This window comes from Lissotriton helveticus, chromosome 5_2 (genome assembly GCF_964261635.1).
Source record: "Lissotriton helveticus chromosome 5_2, aLisHel1.1, whole genome shotgun sequence".
Taxonomy (NCBI): Eukaryota; Metazoa; Chordata; class Amphibia; order Caudata; family Salamandridae; genus Lissotriton; species Lissotriton helveticus.
In genome coordinates, this window is record NC_136066.1 from 4,121,979 (window position 1) to 4,145,214 (window position 23,236).

The following is a 23,236-nucleotide window of genomic DNA, read 5'->3' on the forward strand; positions in this document are numbered from 1 at the left end:
CCTGCCAATCTTCAGTCCCTGAGACAGATTTTGTGTCTAAAGTGTCCTTCCAAGAGTCGAACCCCTGTACAGAGAGCTGGGAAAGAAAGAAGCAGAGTATATCGGTTTCGTGTTAGTGACCATATTTTTCGGTGCTGTTGTAGGTGCCATCTTATAATATAAAGTGGTCGGGTCTGATGTGTTAAACCCAGAAGAATAAGCAAACGTTTGTGCAAACTTAGCTGAACTACTTTTCGGAGGTGTTGGGCAATGTTCCCATTGATGGTAAGAAAAAACTTTATATGGGATGCTTACTTTGTGCAAGACATGAAGACCGTAATGTTGGTAACAAAACATGGTGTCAAAATTAGATGTATCATCATACAATTCATCGCTGAAAAATGCAGCAGATTGTTCTAAATCAGACAGCATACTATTTACAATTTCCAAAGTCCCAACTATCAGAGAAAGTACTGGAGGTAATGATGTCACTTAATTACATTTTAAACAAGTGTAGATTTTTTTAAAAGTTCAGTTGGAGCATATACATAATACGAAACCCTGTCCAATACTATTCCTTCAGGAGCTGGAACTACTGTAATGTTCACTAAGGAAAGCTCTCTCTGGTCACGGGTGTGTGATGATGCATGCGGTTTCAGGACCAAGTTCACGTGTTGTACTGCAATGCGTTCTGGAGGGTAATGTCCATTCAGGAGCAGAAAAAAAAAAGACAGTCACTACACCTATCCAGAGGATTAGGAACAGCAGAAATATAGCAATCCAGAGCTGTAGCCAGGGAGAAATAAGGTAAGTCTTGTGAGAAGTTGGCCTGATATATGATGTTTCCAATTCTGGAACCACCGTGTATCAGTCCAAGCTTTCCCTTATGGTGTCTGGTTGTAAGTCAACCTTGTAGACAAGCTATCTTAATGGTAGCATAGACTAAGCAGCCTTGAAGGCTTAACTCAAGAGGTCGTGTTAAGCGAGCTGTTTTACCAATCACAGTCCTGTAATATCAAATGAAAGGACACCACACAAGTATATATTATAAAAATATATGTATTTATTACTTAAAATAATCCCCAGTATTCTTTATGAACAAAGGGGCACAAGTGTTAAATCAAAAGCACAGTATAACATACAAAGTTGCACAATTATGGATGAGGGCGAGGGGCCACTCAGACCATATACTAAGAAAGTGGTATAAGAGATACCAATCGAACAGTGGTTAGGCCTAGGGCCTAGGGAATCGCTGGGAGCAGTCGGGACAAGCAATGCTGAAGTCGGGAAAAGCCTGCGGGATTTGGGTGCAGTGCTGAAAGCACACGCATGCACCAATGCAAGTCAATGGTGCGTAAAAGTTACACAAATAGAGTTTTAGGACACTTCTGCTGAACCTAGAAAAACAAAACTTAAGACACAGACACTAGAGGTGTGTACCAGTGTGGGAACACCGGCGTTGCAATGTTACCTCACCCACAGGAAGCGGGTGCACAGGGTCGAAGTAGTGTCGGGTTTCGTCACGCTGGTTCTTGGTGCTTGAAGCTGAAGAGGCTGCAGGCGCTGTGAAGGAGAAGTGTCCGGGGGGATCCAAGGGTGGATCGAAGTCGAAAAGTACCTGAAAGCAGAGGGGACAGAGTCTGGGTCACTCAGCAATGACCAGGGTGGAACCAGGATGGAACCAGGCAATGTCGGGCGCAATCAGGTGGTTGTCGAGGAGCTTCTCTCCGCTGTCAAGTGGGCTCTGGGGCATCTACGAAGTCCAGGAGCGGGTCACGATCTGTCCCACGAAGGCTCTCGCCGTCGGCGCTGCCGGCTTCAAGATTGGAGCAAACAACACTTGGCAAAAGCAATCCACGCGGAACTGGAAGATTGCTTCTCACTCGGACCAGGAGGGTCAGAGTGGGTACTCTTTTTCAGGGGAGTGGGTGCAAATCTGGAGCAACCAGAATCACAAGTCGTATTTCAGTTTTCGTCGGCACAGGGGCCACAAGCTAGCTGGCAAGTGACCGGGCCAACGCGTTGAGCCAAAAGAAGCAGAAGGGCCCCACGCGGCACTCGTCGAGTGTGGAGGGCTGAACTTCGGTGCAAGAGTGGCTCAGGGTTGGGGCTTCTCAAACCCCGGTGTACAGCTTCGAGGGTCACTCGTGGGCTGCACGGTCAGCGTCTCGTGGTCTTTTCAAGATGGCGTGCCCCACGCTTCCGGTCACCTCCACGGGTCTCAGCTCTGCAGGGACTGTGGATCGGGCTGTTAGAAGGCAGGCAAGCTTGATCTCGTCGATCTCTGTCGCTCGAGTTCCGGCGGGAACTGCAACAAAGCAGACGTCGAGGTGCTGGGTGGTGCCTGTTTGCACAGGGTGGTCACTCCTTGACCACAAGGGAGATTCTTCAGTCTTCTACGTTGAGTAGGATGTCGAAGGGTCCAGAGTTTCGTTTCTTATGTTTCATCAGGATAATCTGAAGTGCATTGGCACTGCTCCCACTCTTATTCGAATCTAGGGGGCTGGATTACCTGCTAGGTCCCCTCCTATGGGTGGGACCCAGGAAGGGGGTGGGTACACCCCTTTCCTTTGATCCAGGCCGCGCTGGGACGGGGGCTGGTGTGCCCCAGAACCGGTTTGGCCGGATTATGCAAGGGGCAGCCTTGTGCTCCCCAGGCAGTGTCTGGTTTCTTTCAAACCTCCCTGCTACAATCCACTATCTCCTGTCTGGGGTGGTGTGACACCTCTCTGCGACAGGAAACCCTTTGTCCAGGCCCCCTGGGCTGAGTTTCGGTCAGCTTCAGGGGGTCAGACTTGTGTCTGTGGCAGAAGCATCCATTTTGTGGATCTGAGGCTCTTTTAAAAATCAACCGCATTTCAGCAAAGTAACATGTCTTACCCCTCTAGAGGGGTGGAATGCTATCCCCGTCGCCAGAACTGGCGAGGGGATAGTATTCCAAATCGTATGACACCTTACACGACATGTTTTGATAAAGCCAAACCAAAGTTGCTATATAACCGCAAGGATTATAATGCACTTAATAGTATATGGTATGGCATTATCCTGAAACAGCTTAGGGATTTGTTCCCGACGGCTGCAGACAGGCTCAGCTCATGCTAGAGCTCCATCTCACATTAAACCACGCACTCTGCCTCCAGAATTGATAAGGCCTTCCATAAGAGTGGCTCACAGGTTTATATGTGTCCAGATATAGGTTTAGATATAGGTATACTATATCTAAGCAAGAGGTGATTACACCATCTTGCCCCAGCTGAGTGATCAGCCAGTTGTGTCAATTTAAGAACCAGCCAGGGGTGGCAAAAGATATGCTGCAGCCCCTGGTAGGCCTTGGTGGCACCTATGCCCTGAGCACCTATAGTGCATGGTACAGGGGCTGACAAGGAGTCCATTTCCAATTGTGGTATGTACTAAGGATGGGCGCAAAATCCGTTCCGCTCGCGGATTTTGCGAATTTTCGGTAAATTCGCGATCCGCGAACTCCCGCGAATTTGCCGAGAATTCGCAAATCCGCGAGCGGCGGATCCGGGCCCGGGGCAAAAGTTGAAGCCTGGCCTGTTGTAACTATTTTACGATGGCGCCGGCAAGCTGCCGGCGCCATCCTAAAATAGTTACTAAGTTAGCTTCAACAGGAAGCTCTAATAGATAAAATAAAGCAGGTGCTCGATTTTATCTATTAGAGCTTCCTGTTGAAGCTAATTTAGTAACTATTTTAGGATGGCGCTGGCAGCTTGCCGGCGCCATCGTAAAATAGTTACAACAGGCCAGGCAGGTGTGCCTTCTTCCCAAATCTACCGTCGAAAATCAGCTGTGATGCTGGACAGAGGCCTTTGCATCCTTTTAAACACACAAGAGGCATGTGCACTCGCATGGAAGCCCCGCCCACACACTCGCGGTGTGCACCGTCTTCCCGCCATTGACCCACCATGATGGACAGCTCACCTAAGGGACCCCTGCGCCCTTCGGGGCGATTGCATAGTAACACACACATGGTCGCTGGAACTAGTTGAAGCTCAAATGCAGTGACTCATTCATCAGCCCAAAAAACAATCGTGCTCGTCATCTAGGCTGGGCAGGTGTGCCTTCTTCCCAAATCTACCGTCGAAAATCAGCTGTGATGCTGGACAGAGGCCTTTGCATCCTTTTAAACACACAAGAGGCATGTGCACTCGCATGGAAGCCCCGCCCCAAATACGCGGATCCGCAAATACGCAAAATCCGCCGATTTTGTGGATCCACGATCCGCAAATCCGCGGATCGTGGATCCGCAAAATCCGCCCATGCCTAGTATGTACCTAGGGTACATGGAATCCATTTTACAGAGAGAGCAGATAGCCTGGGGCCCTGATTAGCAGGGAACCAGGCCAACTAAGTCAAAAACCAGCTAAACACAAGGCAAAAAATCTGGGGTAACCATAGTCAGGTAGCCACCTTCCTACATAACCCCCCCCCCAAACGAAAGGAGATAAGGCTATCCTTGGCCAGGTAAGCCTATATTGCCTGAGTGGCCATATAAGGAAGTACCTGCACTAGCATGGTTACCCCCTGTCTCATGGTCCACTAAGCAGTCCCTCACCCTTGGGGTATTAGAGGGTCTCCACCATAGGGAATCACTACCTTGGGTGTGTTTATGCAAAGTTAAAGGCTGGTTTGGATATGGAGTATTGAAGTGAGGCTCTACTAATTTAGGGCTCAGCTTCCTCCAATTATCTTCCACCATGTGTGCCTTTCTTTCTTCAACTGAGTTGAACTGTGCTCTCAGGGTCAACCTCTGGCTACCTAAAGCTGGAGGCTGGGTCCCTCTGTTTGGCTTGCTGGGGGGACAGTTCAGGTTTGGGCCCTTTGGGTCCCAGGTTTGGCTGTGCCCAACAGAATCCATCTGTGGGAGGTCCCTAACTATTTTTAAGGGGGCTCCCTCCGGAGTTTTTAAAGTTTTCACCTCACTAGGGCTACTAGTTTTGGTGCCCCTAATCTGTTGATGGGGGTGCTTTATTTGACAGGGGGCCCTCTGGGTCTAACTGTCCTTCTTGTCCTCTGCAGCCCTGGGCTGACTAAGGCAAGGTAGAGAGGGGCAGGTTACCTGCTCCAGACTGGGTCCCACCTGAGAAGGGTCCACTGACATCAGAGGCTCTGTCAGGCTAGGCCCAACCAACTCTGGGGCAGTTCCTTCATCAGGGGTAAGATCAGTTCCATGAGGAGGCTGATCCTTTCCTAAAGTCTGGTGAGGGGGAGATTTCTCGTCCTCCTCTGTGCTCTCAGTTTGTGTGAAGTTATCCATCATTTCCGGCTTCACAACACACATATCAGTTTCAGTTTGGGCTGTGGCCATCACAGCCCCACCAACCTTTTCAGGAGGGGACTCAGTTTGGGTTTCTGCTGTTATCATAACAGCTTTGCTATTCTGTTCAGGAAGAGCTTCTGCTAAAGAAGGGGCAGAGAGTTGCTCAGCCCTACCAACCTTTTCAGGAAGGACATCTTGAATTGGGGCTGTAGCCATTACAGCCCCACTAACCTTTCCATTGGAATTTACCATTCTAGAATGGGTTTCCTGTTCAACCTCAGCCCAGGCTGAGATTTCTAAATCATTACCAAGTAGGCAGTCTACAGGCACGTTTGGTGACACTGCCACTCTCTTTGGGCCAGTGACACCTCCCCAGCTGAGACTTACTACTGCCATGGGATGATTTGTTTGGATTCCATCAATGTTTGTTACCTGGTATGTGGCACCTGTTAAAAGTTGTTTAGAGGGGACTATACAATCAGCCGCCATGGTGATGCTAGCCCCTGTGTCTCTAAAAGCTTCAACTTTCAAACCATTGATGGTGGATTCTTGTCTATATTTGCTCAAGGTATTTGGGCAATCAGAGAAGTTGGCAAACGCCATGCCAGTCTCATAAACAAGATTATTTGGTGATGGGGACCTGGATAGGCCAGGGTCCACCTGTGCTCCAAAAGTAAACCCACCCAGGTTCCTGGGTGTGCTCCCACTTCCTGGGGGATTACTGCTGACAGTAACAGGAGGTGTTGGAACTGGCTTTGGAGGTATATTCTCTTTATTGCCATTATTGGGACAACAGTTGTCTGTTTAGTAATGCCCAACCTGCTTACAGACATGACAAGAAGGCTTTTTCTGAGTTGAAGAAGTGTCTTGGGACCCACCCCCATTCTTGGAGTTTTGGGGCCCTGGGGAAGTCTTTTCCTTACTTTTATCCCCACCCTTTTCTTGAGGCTTGGTAGACTCCTTCTTCTGGTTACTGTCCTGATTCTTAGGCCTAATCCTGGTTCTGACCCATTTATCTGCCCTCTTTCCCAATTCTTGGGGAGAGGTCAAATCTGAGTCCACCAGGTGCTGGTGTAAGAGCTGGTTCTGACAATTACTTAGGATCTGCTCCCTCATAATCAAATTATACAATCCTGTGAAGTCATGCATTTTGCTGCCATGTAGCCAACCCTCCAGAGCCTTAGTAGCACAATCTACAAAATCAGTCCAGTCCTGAGTCTGTGTCTTCTGGATGTCTCTGAACTTCAATCTGTACTGTTCAGTGGTTAAGCCAAATCCATCTATTAGAGCACTCTTCAGGACTTTGTAGTTTTGAGCATCCTCATGTCTGACAGTGAGGAGCTTATCTCTCCCTTTCTCTGAAAATGAGTACCATAAGATTGCTGCCCACTGTTCCTCAGGAACCTGCTGTACCATGCAGGCTCTCTCCAGAGCAGTCATCCCTTTTGTGGATGTCATCCCCTTCCTTGTAGGGGGGCACAATTTTTGTCAGGTTTCTACTATCATAGGACCTGGGTTTCTCTCTAGGAATTATGCTGCCACCAGTGGCATCTAAGCCACACAATTTCTGCTCTCTTGCCAAGGCAAGTCTAGCTTGAGCCAGGGCTACCTCCTCCCTCTCTATCTGGAGTTTGACAGCCCTCATCCTGGCTCTATGTTCTATCTTCTGAGAGGAAGTCATTCCTCTCTGAGATTCTCTTGAGGCACTAGAAATATGAGAGTCCCCTGATGGAGATCTCACTCTTCTGTTGCCTGGGAGAATGATATTTTGGGATCTGGGGAGGTGCTGGCCCTCTCCATTCCCAAGTAGGTTTAAGTTGGCCTGGTTAAGCCTGGCAACTATAACCTGGCTACCCCTCTGATCCTGATTTTCTGGGTCCTCTACATCTGAGTCCTCCTCCTCTACCTCCTCTTCTTCTTCCTCCTCTGGAGTGGTATCAGTTACAGGGGGGTTCACTCCATCTCCTAAGTCTAGGGGAGCTACACTCGCCTTAGCTAAGTCATCCTGTTCTAGAATGGCTATCAGGGTAGGAATGGTGGGACCTCTGCCCCTTTTTAGCCCTCTTGATATGCACAAGGCACACAAGTCTTTGTGGTAAGTTTGTCATAGCTGGAAGTTGCCTGGTAAGGTCAACTGTCACAGGCAGAGAGCTTGGAGCTTCACCTGTGCCAGACATGACTGCTAGTGTGGTGTAAGTGATGCACCTACCTACACTAAGTGTTTTCCTACTGTACCTTGCTAGTGAGTTGTAGTCAGGGTGTGCTAATCCCTTTAATCTACAACTACTAAGTTCAGTAGAACTTAATATGCTAAGCTTTTGATTTATATGTACCTAAGGTACTTGATGTGATCTTTCAATTTGATAAAAAGATTGCAATGGTAAAACAAAAGCAAGCTCAAATCCGCACCACTGCCACCAATGTGAGAAGTTGGCCTGATATATGATGTTTCCAATTCTGGAACCACCTTGTATCAGTCTAAACAATCCCTTATGGTGTCTGGTTGTAAGTCAACCTTGTAGACAAGCTATCTTAATAATAATAATCATAATCCACATTTGTAAAGCGCACAATCACCCGTAAGGGTCTCTAGGCGCTGGGGGCCGTCGGGAAGATTAAGCAAGCTATTGCCCAGAGTCACATGGTGCTGGACTGACCTGCCGCCGGAGCCAGGGATCGAACCCTGATCCCCAGATTCCAGCGTCAGTTGCCCTGGCCGCGGCGCCACACCTCAGCCCAGCACCATGTGACTCTAGGCAATAGCTTGCTTAATCTTCCCGACGGCCCCCAGCGCCTAGAGACCCTGGTAGCATAGACTAAGCAGCCTTGAAGGCTTAACTCAAGAGGTCGTGTTAAGCGAGCTGTTTTACCAATCACAGTCCTGTAATATCAAATGAAAGGACACCACACAAGTATATATTATAAAAATATATGTATTTATTACTTAAAATAATCCCCAGTATTCTTTATGAACAAAGGGGCACAAGCGTTAAATCAAAAGCACAGTATAACATACAAAGTTGCACAATTATGGATGAGGGCGAGGGGCCACTCAGACCATATACTAAGAAAGTGGTATAAGAGATACCAATCAAACAGTGGTTAGGCCTAGGGCCTAGGGAATCGCTGGGAGCAGTCAGGACAAGCAATGCTGAAGTCTGGAAAAGCCCGCGGGATTCGGGTGCAGTGTGGAAAGCACACGCATGCACCAATGCAAGTCAATGTTACGTAAAAGTTACACAAATAGAGTTTTAGGACACTTCCGCTGAACCTAGAAAGACAAAACTTAAGACACAGACCCTAGAGGTGTGTACCAGTGTGGGAACACCGGCGTTGCAATGTTACCTCACCCACAGGAAGCGGGTGCACAGGGTCGAAGTAGTGTCGGGTTTTGTCATGCTGGTTCTTGGTGCTGGAAGCTGAAGAGGCTGCAGGCGCTGTGAAGGAGAAGTGTCCGGGGGGATCCAAGGGTGGATCGAAGTTGAAAAGTACCTGAAAGCAGAGGGGACAGAGTCTGGGTCACTCAGCAGTGACCAGGGTGGAACCAGGATGGAACCAGGCAATGTCGGGCGCAATCAGGTGGTTGTCGAGGAGCTTCTCTCCGCTGTCACGTGGGCTCTGGGGCATCTACGAAGTCCAGGAGCGGGTCACGATCTGTCCCACGAAGGCTCTCGCCGTCGGCGCTGTCGGCTTCAAGATTGGAGCAAACAACACTTGGCAAAAGCAATCCACGCGGAACTGTAAGATTGCCTCTCACTCGGACCAGGAGGGTCAGAGTGGGTACTCCTTTTCAGGGGAGTGGGTGCAAATCTGGAGCAACCAGAATCACAAGTCGTATTTCAGTTTTCGTCGGCACAGGGGCCACAAGCTAGCTGGCAAGTGACCGGGCCAACGCGTTGAGCCAAAAGAAGCAGAAGGGCCCCACGCGGCACTCGTCGAGTGTGGAGGGCTGAACTTCGGTGCAAGAGTGGCTCAGGGTTGGGGCTTCTCAAACCCCGGTGTACAGCTTCGAGGGTCACTCGTGGGCTGCACGGTCAGCGTCTCGTGGTCTTTTCAAGATGGCGTGCCCCACGCTTCCGGTCGCCTCCACGGGTCTCAGCTCTGCAGGGACTGTGGATCGGGCTGTTAGAAGGCAGGCAAGCTTGATCTCGTCGATCTCTGTCGCTCGAGTTCCGGCGGGAACTGCAACAAAGCAGACGTCGAGGTGCTGGGTGGTGACTGTTTGCACAGGGTGGTCACTCCTTGACCACAAGGGAGATTCTTCAGTCTTCTACGTTGAGTAGGATGTCGAAGGGTCCAGAGTTTCGTTTCTTATGTTTCATCAGAATAATCTGAAGTGCATTGGCACTGCTCCCACTCTTATTCGAATCTAGGGGGCTGGATTACCTGCTAGGTCCCCTCCTATGGGTGGGACCCAGGAAGGGGGTGGGTACACCCCTTTCCTTTGATCCAGGCCGCGCTGGGACGGGGGCTGGTGTGCCCCAGAACCGGTTTGGCCGGATTATGCAAGGGGCAGCCTTGTGCTCCCCAGGCAGTGTCTGGTTTCTTTCAAACCTCCCTGCTACAATCCACTATCTCCTGTCTGGGGTGGTGTGACATCTCTCTGCGACTGGAAACCCTTTGTCCAGGCCCCCTTGGCTGAGTTTCGGTCAGCTTCAGGGGGTCAGACTTGTGTCTGTGGCAGAAGCATCCATTTTGTGGATCTGAGGCTCTTTTAAAAATCAACCGCATTTCAGCAAAGTAACATGTCTTACCCCTCTAGAGGGGTGGAATGCTATCCCCGTCGCCAGAACTGGCGAGGGGATAGTATTCCAAATCGTATGACACCTTACACGACATGTTTTGATAAAGCCAAACCAAAGTTGCTATATAACCACGAGGATTATAATGCACTTAATAGTATATGGTAGGGCTTTATCCTGAAACAGCTTAGGGATTTGTTCCTGACGGCTGCAGACAGGCTCAGCTCATGCTAGAGCTCCATCTCACATTAAACCACGCACTCTGCCTCCAGAATTGATAAGGCCTTCCATAGGAGTGGCTCACAGGTTTATATGTGTCCAGATATAGGTTTAGATATAGGTATACTATATCTAAGCAAGAGGTGATTACACCATCTTGCCCCAGCTGAGTGATCAGCCAGTTGTGTCAATTTAAGAACCAGCCAGGGGTGGCAGAAGATATGCTGCAGCCCCTGGTAGGCCTTGGTGGCACCTATGCCCTGAGCACCTATAGTGCATGGTACAGGGGCTGACAAGGAGTCCATTTCCAATTGTGGTGTGTACCTAGGGTACATGGAATCCATTTTACAGAGAGAGCAGATAGCCTGGGGCCCTGATTAGCAGGGAACCAGGCCAACTAAGTCAAAAACCAGCTAAACACAAGGCAAAAAATCTGGGGTAACCATAGTCAGGTAGCCACCTTCCTACAAGTCTTTTTCAACGAAAGGTAGAAATCACAGTCGTCTGTGGGAAACAGGCGGTGGCAGTAACTCTGGTTCACTTGGATCTAATAAGAAAGTATCGAAATCAATGAAGTAGCCAGACGCAGTTCGATCTATCTCTGGTTGCTCAGCAGGTTTTGTAGAACTGGCAGATGTCTCCTGTCGAGACATGTTGACATAGATGTTGGTATTAAGCCGAATTGAGATCTGTGTTTCATTTGTATTTTTTGTTGTTCAATTTCAACAGGTACGAGTTACATTCCATTGTTGGTAACTTCTTCACTTCTTATAGTAGAGTCTTCAAACGTTATTAATCTCTCTGCTTGAACTTCCTGTACGGTAGTGAGAGGAGATCTGGTGCTACACAGAAGCCCACATGGCCTACTATCTTGTATCGGCCACATAGTATGGTTTGATCAGATCAATTGAGACAAATCTCTTTTCATTTTTTTTGCCGGTAAAGGGTGGAAGTAGTACTGTTATTGTTTCTTTGACAGCCAGGACAGGTACAGATGCTCTGTAAGTTGGCCCAAATTCTTTGTCCACAATCTTTTCTCTGACCAGGTCCCCAATCTTCGGGATCCAGGCAGGTCTTGCCAGTACAACTTACACTTTCCCATGGGTGGGGTGTTTTACTTGGATGTTTCTTTGTAATGTCCGTAATTCATCGAGTTCCTGTAAAACAGCCAAACGATCATTGATGTAAAATGGTTTTTCATCCACCACTGTGCTGCCATAGTCGCAGTCGAGGTCAGGTACCCAAATTCTAATCCCGAACAGAACTTCGAATGGAGTTCGGCCGCCCATGGAACTTCTTGGCATGTTCTTAAGTGCCCTCTGGACCCCATATAGGTGATTGACCCAGCTACCATCCGAGCCCAACACCCTTGCTGTTAAGGAATGCTTTAAGTCTCGGTGCCATGCGTATATCCCTAAAAAGGCTTGCAAATCCTTGATAATAGTTAGGGTGTCGGCCGAGCGCTGAGGCCAAACCCACAGGTATATAGAGAATGAATCCACTGCCATCTACATGTACCTGTAAGCCCCATCTGATTGTAAGGAGCCGCAGTGGTTCAAATAGACACAAGCAAGTGGTCTTTCTGATATCAGTAATGGTGTTTACGGGTGGACGTGCTACAGTGGAACCCTAGATCTGCTGACAGATGTCACACTTAAGGACATAACCATGGTCTGTTTAGTAAGTCCTGTCCACTAGTAACGCTGCTTCAGTAATGAAATAGTTGCAGCAATACCTGAAGGTGCTGAACCCAGACCCTCGTGTGTAGCTAGAATTAAACCTAATCTGAGATCCATGTTTGATATTTCTCTATCCCCACTCCTAGAATTTGAGCATATGGAATATTTTGCGCATCTAACTTGTAGGAGTACTTGAGTGGGAACCCTTTTGGCAAGGCTGAGCTGTTGTTGCGTGTAGCATTCACAACTTATTATCTGTCTGTCTATCCTCTTACTAGAACAAGTGATTGCAGCAACAGCAGCAGTTCTCACTGTTGCCTTGGTGGCTTAATCAGCCAGTGAATTCCTTTCAACGTGCACGCCAACACGCTGATGACTCAATGTGTGACTTACATGAGCCCATGGCAAGCCTTTTTTCAGCTCTGCCACCTGTTCCCAAAGCAACTTGTGCTTTAATGTGCAATATTTGGAACCTCGAAACAGATTCTGTGCCCAATAGTGAAGATATTCATTATATGAATAGACACAGTAAAACGAATCACACAATGATTGTGGGGAATTCCTGATCAGTATTTTTTAGTGCCAGTACTAGGGCTTTTAGTTCTGCCAGCTGTGCAGAGCAATCTCCTAGAGTTTGCGTCTGTGTATTGCTAGGACTGAACTTTCCGTCCCACATACGTCCCTTTACCATCAGACATGCTGCGTTGTATTGCTTTTTACTTCCTACAGCAGGCTGGGCAGACCAGTAAGTGTAAATTATGTATTCATACTGATCTAGAGGCATTATTTCATTCAGGAGAGAATATTCTTGTTCGTACTGCAGAAAGGCTTGTGCTTTCAGTGTAGAATCAAATTTGTAGTCTACATCTGTTGCAGTGAGGGAATTAGCCCATTGTATCCATTGCGGATGCAGTGCTTTTGCGCTCTGAATGCTTCCTTTGGTAACAGCATTTAAGGTTTGTACCGGAGTTACGACAAGTATTTGTTTCCCCTGAGCTAATGCTCTTCCTCGAACTACAGCAGTCTGTACTGCTGTTAGTATCTTTTCAGTGGATGCAAAGCGCATCTCAGCGTTTGTATACAAATGTGATTTGTATGCAATGGGTACCGTTTCACCTTTATTGAAGGTCAGGTAAGTGTACCCGGATTGACCCGCACCAAATTTGTGGTGTTTACACGTGTGTGGAAGCTACAATGTCAGCTTATATGGAATGGAGAATTTGTGTGTGTTCCTGTGTCCAATATCGAACTGAAAAATCAGGACTGATTAGATCATAGAAAGGTTTTACTTTTTCTGCGTAATCCAAAATGTACATTCTGCCAAAATTTAGGAATACTAAAATGGATTGTAATCCTTTCAGAGTTTTTGGAGGTTGGAGCAGCACACATTTTTCTAAAAACAATTAGCTGCCAGGCTTTTCCCTTCACTTTATAATTCATATCCCAAATATAGGACACTGAGGTGAGCAAGTCTCGATTTTTAAAGTTAAATTCGTAGCCCACAGTGGCGAACCCCAAGATTATGTTGTTCACCCTGTGCAAGTAATCAAATAATTCATCATCCGTCCGAAAAATATTATCTACGTATGACAATGCCTCATCACAATTTTGAAGTTACTCTGTTACTCTTGCTGAGAACAACCCGGGGCTATTTTTTATACCCTTGGGGCAGTCTACAGAATTGGCTGAGAGCCAAGCGCTGAAAATGCTGTCAAATTTCTATTCTGGGAGATTTAACTATACACCTGGATGACCAAACAATTAAAAACAGTACTAATCTTGCTCCGACATGGCAGCCATAAACATAAACCTTCATAATCCTGGCCCTACACACAAGGCAGGCCACCTACTTGATCCTAGCTTTTCCAGCCTACCCGACATTCACTGCTCCCCCGCACTACCACTCTGCTGGTCTGACCACTTTCTGACCAGGTTCAGTCTAACACCTCTATGTCCTTCCTTCCTACTCGAAGGATACTAAAAAGAGACTGGAAAAAAAATTGACCTTATTGTCCTAAATAACATCTTGTGTTCCAACATACCCATTTTCGAATAAAGAGTGAATATGCTCTCGGACACCGTAAAAAACTGGCTTCTCAATGCCATAGACATTTTTCTTCCTCTTTCTAATAAAAAGATTAATAATCACAGTCTGCCTGCGCCCTGGTACACTGACACTCTAAGAACAGAGAAATCCAAGTGTAAAGCACAAGAACGGAAATGGAGAAGCGATTACGCTCTTGAATCCAAAAAAGTATGTAAAAAGGCCAAAAAAGATGTCAATCTCTGCAAATCAGCCGGTGCCGAATATGTCGCAATTACCATCTCTGATGCTCTGAACTGCTCCAAAACACTTTTTGGGATAGCCAAGGAGCTTGCTGGCTCATAGACCCTATCTAGGCATCCACCACTCAAACGTCAGTGTGAAGAACTCGCTTCCTTCTTCGTCCAGAAAGTTAAAATCTATTCAGATATTGTCAGCACACAATTTGATAACCCCCTCCTTTACTATCTGCCAATTCCCTTCAACCAGTATTTACATCATACATAGAGGACTATATCCTCTGTGACCAGGACAAAGTGCTTGATACTCCCTCAAACAACCTGGAAAGATGGACCCTACTCACTGCAGACTCCTTCCACAAAATCCCAGAGAGCATTAAGTGCTGGATCAGAGACTCTGCATTGCTCTGTATCACTGTTCACCTTGTCCTTTGGCACTATACTTCTACTTGATGGGGGACATTCCTACGCTACTCTCTTAATACCGACCAATATATGTTACACTTTGGTTTACTGATTCACTCTCCCGATGCCCCCACTCAGTGTTCTCTATACACTAAGACATTGGTATAAGCCATTCACACACCCAAGGTGTACCTGAACACCTCTGTAGTGGGATCAATGATTGGTGCCGTCTTATATTACCTGTTTACCTGTTTGTATATTGATATGTTTTATGTATGTTATTATTATCCTACCATGTCAGTGACTATTATATTGCTTCCGTTATCTCTGTTCATTCCTACTGCCCCTACCCTGTCTTTGTGAAGCGCTCTGATATCTGTAAGGATCTTGTTCGCGCTATATAAAACTTTGAATAAATAAATAAATAAATTAAATCCGGATCACCCAAGGACCCCCTACCTATTTCTGTGCTCAAGCAGCTTGAGCCACCATCTCTGCTTGCCATTATGAACCTTCTAAATGCTTCCCTACTTGAAGCCACAGTTCCACCTGACTTGAAGCACGCAATGGTGACCCCTCATAAAAAAGCCCAATGCCGACCTCGACTTACCTTCCAACTACCAGCCCATCTCTTTGCTGCTGGCCTTTTCAAGATTTTTGGAGAAACACATCCACTCCCAGCTCTCTAAATTTGTTGAAACCAACAAAATCCTCCATCACAATCTGGTTTCAGAGCACGTTTCTCCACGGAAACACCACTATTGGGGCTAACGGAAAGGCTACACCGCCATCTGGATGCTGGAGATACTGCTGCCCTTATTTTACTAGACCTAAGCGCAGCATTCAATACAGTATCTCACACTACACTAATCAATACGCTGAGGTCACTAGTAATTTGCGGCTCATCCCTAAAGTAGCTCGTCTCTTTCCTGGCTAACCACACCTTCCAAATCTTTTCCCTAATAGCCAGCTCCGACATCAATCCCTCCCCCCTCTGGGGTGCCTCAGGGCTCCATCCTTAGCCCACTACTCTTTAACCTATATGTAAAACCCTTAGCAGACATTGCGAAAGATGTTGGGCTGACTCTGTTCTCCTACGCAGACTACTCCCAAATTATCTTCTCTCTCTCCATGGAAAGTACAGAGAGATCATCCCCCTTCAGCTAGGCCTAAGGAAAACTGCATCATGGATGAATACTAATCATCTAAAACTTAACGGGGAGAAAACGGAGGTCGTGATCCTTGGTAAAAACAAAGATCTCTGGGGCCCACAACATTGGCCCTGTGAGATGGGAGCACTTCCTCGTCCCTCCAGTCAAGTACGCAATCTAGGCGTAACCATCGATGACTCGCTTACTATGCACCATCAAGCAGTTAAAGTAACTGCCACCTGTTTCACCATTTTGAAGTGGCTCATAAAGATAATCTGGATGCTGCCTGATTTCACCCAGAGAACAGTAGTCCAATCTCTTCTCACCTCAAGACTGGACTACGGAAACGTTCATTATCTCGGATCCAACAAGGCGGTGACTCGCAGCGTGCAGATGGTACAAAACTCTGCTGCAAGACTACTTTGCAGGGTTCCAAGAGCTACCTCCATCTCGAACCATCTGCGGGACTTGTATTGGCTCAGGATTGAGAACCGCATCAAGTTCAAAGCCCTGAGCTACATGGTCAAAATCAAAATAGGCACAGCTCCTCAGTACTTACAATCTCTAGTCAGCCCCTACGTGCCTACCCGCTGCCTTCGCTCCTCCACTCAAGGGAATTTCTCTGTACCCAGAATCAAACTATCTCGGATGGGAGATAGATCGATCGCCTACCTTGGTCCCTCACTATGGAACTCACTTCCTTTAGCCATCCAAAACGGTCTACGCCCTTTTTCGCAAACCTTTGAATCGGTAATCTCACAAAGCTGCTACACACTCTTTTGGCCTGCTCCGGCAGAGCGAGCGGGGCAAGCGGCAGGGCAAGGAGCACAGCAAAGTGCACAGCACGAGGAGTAAAGCAGGGGGAGAGGCAGCGCGAGGGGCAGCAAAGCAAGGTGCGGAGCACAAGGGGCAGGAGCAATGAGCACAGGAAAGAGGAGCGCAAGGAGCAGTAGCAAGGACCACACGAAAGTGCAGCGCAAGGAGTACAAGAAGGAGCACAGGAAAGAGCAGCGCAAGGAGCACAGGAAAGTGCAACACAAGGAGCACGGGAAAGCCACGCAAGAAGCACAGGAAAGCCACAAAAGGAGCAGAGCAAGGAGCACAGGAAAGAGCAAGGAGAACAGGAAAGAGCAGCGCTAGGAGCACAGCTAAGAGGAGCGCAAGGAGCACAGCAAAGAGGAGCGCAAGGAGCACAGCAAAGAGGAGCGCAAGGAGCAAAGCAAAGAGGAGCGCAAGGAGCAAAGCAAAGAGGAGCGCAAGGAGCACAGGAAAGGGGAGTGCAAGGAGCACAGGAAAGAGTGCAAGGAGCACAGGAAAGGGGAACCCAAGGAGCACAGGAAAGAGGAGTGCAAGGAGCACAGGAAAGAGGAGTGCAAGGAGCACAGGAAAGAGGAGTGCAAGGAGCACAAGAAAGCAGAGCAAGGAGCAGGCGCAAGGAGCAGCTAGTCTTCACCACCGGAGAGCGAGATTAGGAAACCAGTCCCACTCTCAATATCCACACACATATGAGCAAAGGATTACCCTGAAGATTTTTAGGAAAACCATCTGGTTCCCAATTTTGTATCAGGATTGGGTGCCACCTCTGCCTAGTTCTTACTCCTAGTGGGGTATTCAAAGATCTTGGAGTCGACGCCTCACTCACTTATTGTGACATGCTTCATCATCAGCGCCTATCCACACCCTGGTAAGGTGATACTACCAGGGCGGGCTCAACCATAGATGGAATGGGAGTTCTTAGTAAAGCAGGCTGGATAAACAAGGACCCAGAATGTTGATAAATTAAAAAATACCTCAAGGTAAAGGAGCACAAAAAAGCAGAGCAAGGCACAAGTAGCAGCTACTCACACCCCTCAACATTAATCCCTCGCAACCAGTGAGGCGTGAGGGATCATGGGCACTGGCCTGCTGTCCGTCTCTGGCCTGCTCTCTCCGCCTCTTGCCAGCTGTGCAAGAACCTACCTCTGCCAGGCGAGGTGAGGCAGTCGGCAGGAAAGCCCAGCTTCAAGCAGTAGAAGTGTTGGGCCTTCATCCTGTAGTCTGCCCCTGGCACACTAGACCGGTACGGAAGGAGGAAAAATTAAACAAAAAGGTACCCAAATAACCCAGAGCACAATCTTTGCCCGTCTCTCCTCCAGGACATGGAGCAGAGGATTGAAATATTAGGAAACAAGATTGCTTCTCACTGGGACCAATGAAATACATTGGGAGGCACCTCATGTTATATGTGGGAAGCTACAATTCAATGCTCTGTCAGGCAATGTCTGCAATATCCCGGAAGTAGAATGACATCTTGGCTTGTTTGATACAAGCAGGTGTCCAATGGAGTTGATCTAAGAGGATAAGCAAGGTTCAAACTGTTTTACTCAAGTAACACTCACAGATCGGCTGGAAACATTTGCAGAATTAGTGGTTCACGGAGTTAAGTGCATTTGAATCCCTATCCTTGGTTCTGAGTAAAGGAGGAAGCGGTGTGTGCCGTTCGGTATAACCTGTAAAGCTCGGCTTCCATGTGCCGTGTAAGGAGAGTTTAACAGAAGAATCTGAAAGTTTCCGGTTCAGGACTGGCAGAGTCTGTGGAAATCGGAAATAATTTCCGTTAGCATAAGCCAAAGCCATCTTGCTTGTGGCATCCATTTTGTTAGCTATGTAATTCTTCCGTCTTCACTGTTGCTTGCCTTTCTATTCTGCTTGTGTCATCAACTTTAGTTAACTCCTTCTGTACTGAGCCAAAGCAATGTATGTGCTGAGAAAAGGCCTGCAGCTGCTGAAATGCACCTGGTTAAAGATGTAACTGTCAGATATTTTGTGCTGCGTTGAACAGTTCTGTTCCCCCTCCCACTTTGCTGACTAAGTGATCTCCCATCTGCTCATGTTTGTCGGTAACTATTTCTGTGTAGGCCTGTACCTTCTATTTGCATCTACATGCTTACCCTGCAACAAAGTGTGTATATAAGCACCATGGGCTGTGTATTCAATGTACAACCTCCTGGAACACTTGAGGGTGTTGTATGGACGTGGTCCCACACATGAGTGATTAATAAAGGTGTTCTTTGAATTCCAGCTTCAGTGCCAATCTCTATTTTGTTGGTCTACGGACCAGTGGACAGAGAAGGGTGACCACTGCACCGGTGTGCTCATTAAAAGGCACATTTCCACAAGTCCATCAAAGGGAGCCCCTGAGACCTTCCTAAAGAGAGCACATAGTGACCAGAAACTGCAGCTGGTCCGCAAACACTACACACTCAGAGGCGAACCATGCAAACCATGCTCCAGGACACACAGTATCCACCTGGAGAGACAGCCGCAGCAACAGAGAACAGATGAAGCTCACCTCCAGGAAATCAAACAGCAGCGTGGCTGTCACATCCACCAAGGGCTCTGTGTTTAACATCTGAGCGAGCCACTGCCATCCGTGATTCAACCCATGAGGATGGCCCTGCAGGAGAGGATACAGGTACAGAGAGAGTGAGTCAGCAGTTTGCTCCATGGGACACTATAGACACTGAATGAGTCGTCATCATCAAGAATAACTTTATTCGGTTAAAGTTAACCATAAAAGTATAACATACATGAATAACACATGGAAAGTTTATATACATAAAAGTCCAATAAAACCATATAACTCACATATATAAAAAATTGCAGACAGGTTTAAAACACAATTCCTAAAATGTGATGCCAGCATTTGTTTAGATTTCGTATCGTTTGCTTATTAATAGTGCCATCCTGATATAATTTGAAACAGCTATAAAGGTTACTTCAGTAGACAAAGATCACAAAAAGTTAAAACCCTACTGAAAATTAAATGGTCTGATGACTTTTAAGAGTGGTATAAGAAACCGAACTCTTGGGTCCTTGTAAAGTGCGCACAAAAGGGTAAAGTGCAGGGTGCTTTGTTGGGACAGGTTGTCACAGGGGCAGGATGGAAGGTTATTGCACCATCCGGCCTGTTTAGGAAAGGTCCCTAAAAAATGCAATGTGCAAAGCCTAAATCTGGTCAACAGAAATCTGTAATGCACTGAATGAGTCCGCAGAATACCATCCCCTACAGGACACGGGTACAGAGAGTGAGTCAGCAGAATACCATCCCCTACAGGACACGGGTACAGAGAGTGAGTCAGCAGAATACTATCCCCTACAGGACACGGGTACAGAAGAGTGAGTCAGCAGAATACCATCCCCTACAGGACACGGGTACAGAGAGTGAGTCAGCAGAATACCATCCCCTACAGGACACGGGCACAGAGAGTGAGTCAAGCAGAATACCATCCCCTACAGGACACGGGTACAGAGAGTGAGTCCAGCAGCATAACGTCCCCTAGAGGAGATCGGTCCAGAGAGAGTAAGTCAGTTGTATACTACATGAGACACTAACCTTCGTCTAGAGGACATGGGTACAGAGAGAGAGTCAGCCAGCAGTACACTCCATGACACACTAGCCTTCCCCTAGAGGTCACGGGGGAGGGGGAGGGTGGGGAGAGAGAGACAGATAGACAGAGAGACAGCAGCATAAGACATGAGACGAGACGGACAGACAGACAGACAGAGACAGACAGAGAGAGAGAGAGAGAGAGAGATACTCCATGAGACACTTTCCTTCGACACAGGAAACAGTTACAGAGACAGTGAGTGTAAGAAAGTGACTCTGTATATTCTGGACCAAAGTAAGGTACAGTGTGTACAGAGGCAAAAACAACAGGTGATGGACAGAATGCAGAACATTGTCATACATTCACCCCAGTACAGAGATCTGGGCCTAAATCCATCTTTGTTTTGTACTCCACACCACCCCAGGTCAGACATGGCCATATGCAAATCAGCCTTGACCCTGTGCCTCATGGGAACAGTCCAGCCCGAACTGCCAAGCCACGTCTTTCCTGGACCGGAATCAAGCATCCAAGGACCGGTTTCTGGCTATCAGCCGTCATCAGCCTGGACAGCTTGACTCCAGTGGTGTGGAGAGCATGGGACTCACGTCTGAACATACCCATCCCACTCGGGGCGACAAAGGCAAAAACAACAGGTGATGGACAGAATGCAGAACATTGTCACACATTCACCCCAGTACAGAGATCTGGGCCTAAATCCATCGTTTTTTTGCACTCCACACCACCCCAGGTCCTTGGATGCTTGTTTCCAGTCCAGGGAGGACCTGGCTTGGCAGTTCGGGCTGGACTGTTCCCATGGGACATAGGGTCAAGACTGATTTGTATATGGCCGGGTTCAAACTGGAATGGCATGGTGAGCAAACAAACAATGGATTTAGGCCCAGATCTCTGTACAGGGGTGAATGTATGACATTGTTCTGCATTCTGTCCATCACCTGTTTTGCATTTGTCACCCCGAGTGGGACGGGTATGCTCAGACGTGAGTCCCGTGCTCTCCATGCCACTGGAATCAAGCTATCCAGGCTGAAGAGGGCTGAAAGCCCGAAACCGGTCCTTGGATGCTTGATTCCGGTCTGGGAAAGACATGGCTTGGTAGTTCGGACTGGACTGTTCCCATGGGGCACAGGGTCAAGACTGATTTGCATATGGCCGGGTTCAAACTGGAATGGCATGTTGAGCAAAGAAACGATGGATTTAGGCCCAGATCTCTGTACTGGGGTGAATGTATGACATTGTTCTGCATTCTGTCCATCACCTGTTGTTTTTACAGTGTGTACAGAGTCCACAGTGCCCAGAGGTTTGGCAGAGGCCAACGTTTGATATAACCTTACTCTCTAAAGTGGTAGCTTGGTCGAGCAGTAAGGCAGTATCAGAGGACAGTGTAAAGCATTTGTTGTACACACTCAGTCAGCAAATGGTCTCACACACTCAAGAACTGAACTCTAGGCCAATTGTGTTGTATCAAAAGATATCATTGTTTTATTTTAGAACCAACAAGGTATCAAAATATACTTTCTCAGAATAGATTACTTTAGTTAAAAACTTTTCAAATAGGCAATAGACTTTTTGATTACAATAGTTACAGTTTGCTGCAATAGGCAACACAATTTCAAACACAATGCAACATTGAGCTCAATGGGAATTTGTAATTAAATGCAATTAATTACTTTGTAGATTACTTTTCTAACCACAGGATTCAGTCCTGGGACATGTCCTGTAAACAGTTATGTAAAAGTGTTTTGGTTACAGTAGTGATTTTTTTTTAAGGAATATTATTGTATTTTAAAAGTTGACACTTAAAAACTTTTTCGCATAAAATCGCCAATGTTATCCTATGGGAGGAAATTCACATAGCAGGCAAGTAGTGTTCTAATCACTTTTTCTTACTCAGTGCTGGATCCTGCATCCAGCACTGGTGCATCTCCTGTGAAAGAATGCGTTTAAATCAAACAGGCGATTTTTAAGGATCGTACCTTTCGGGTTTTTACACCTCCCTTTGAATCTAAATCCCACCTCATCGAACAGGGAGTTCCGCAGGGTTCAGCACTGAGCCCCACGCTTTTCAACCTTTTTGTGCAGCCGCTGGCTGCTGTCGCCAAGCGTTGGGACCTTACTATGGTGTCCTACGCTGACGACACACAGCTTGCGGTGACACTTAGCGGCAACTCTGATCTTGAGGCCTCTAACTTCCGTGAGGGTCTCAGTGCGGTGGCTGGATGGATGACGGGGAATTGCCTGCAGCGCAATGCGAATAAAACCGAGGTATTGATCGTGGGTAAACAGAGCAGCCTCTGGGGCGACAGGTTTTGGCCAGGTGACCTCGGCCCTACCCAGAGTCCTGCCGTTGAGGTGAAAAATCTGGGTGTTTGGCTGGACTCGATGCTCAGTTTCTCTTGCCACACAAAAAAAGTCGCTGCGACTTGCTTTGGCACTTTACGTGGGCTTAGGCCGGTGTTGAAATTCTTTGATGCTCCGACTCGTCAACTGATTATTCAGGCAGTCATACTGTCCAGGCTCGATTATGCGAGCTCTTTGCTGCTTGGAGCCAATCAGGCAGAAATTCTGAGATTGCAGCGTGTTCAGAACGCTGCAGCCAGGGCCTTAGTTGGCCTTCCCAGATTCTGTTCTGCTAGAAGCACTATTGCCAAGCTCCACTGGCTGCCTGTGCCTCAGAGGATAGAATTTAAGACTTTATGCCTTTCTTTTAAGATTTTAAAACTTGCTTCTCCTCCGATTCTGGAGCACCTTATCCTCCCTTACACTCCCTCCCGCCAGCTGAGATCCTGTGGACAAAATTTAGCTATAGTCCCTCGATTTCTGAGAAGCAGGTCTGGTGGCCGCTCTTTTAGAGTGCTTGCCCCCAAATTGTGGAACTCCCTTCCTGCTTATATTCGTTCCATTGATGACCTCTTGTTATTCAGGAAGGCTGTAAAAACTTTTATCTTCCCAAATAGCTGTTAATTTTTCCCATTTTGTCATTCCTTTTTTTCTGTTCGTGTTGTGTTCCCTTCCAGGCGCAGCGCCGGGACGCCCCTTTGCTGGGGCAGCTGTGCGCTTAAAAAATGGAGTTAACATAACATAACATATTTGTAGTTTCTGATTACATACG

At 47.4% G+C, this 23,236-nt stretch overlaps 1 protein-coding gene across 2 annotated transcripts in view; it reads right to left on the bottom strand.

The window, feature by feature from the left end:
• GLE1 (GLE1 RNA export mediator) overlaps window positions 1–23,236 on the bottom strand; it is a 171,872-nt gene that overhangs the window by 17,858 nt on the left and 130,778 nt on the right. For both annotated transcript variants that reach the window (XM_078646606.1, XM_078646607.1), the window contains one exon: window positions 19,071–19,175. In XM_078646606.1, coding sequence (XP_078502732.1) covers window positions 19,071–19,175 — 105 coding nt within the window. The remainder of the gene's footprint in view (window positions 1–19,070; window positions 19,176–23,236) is intronic.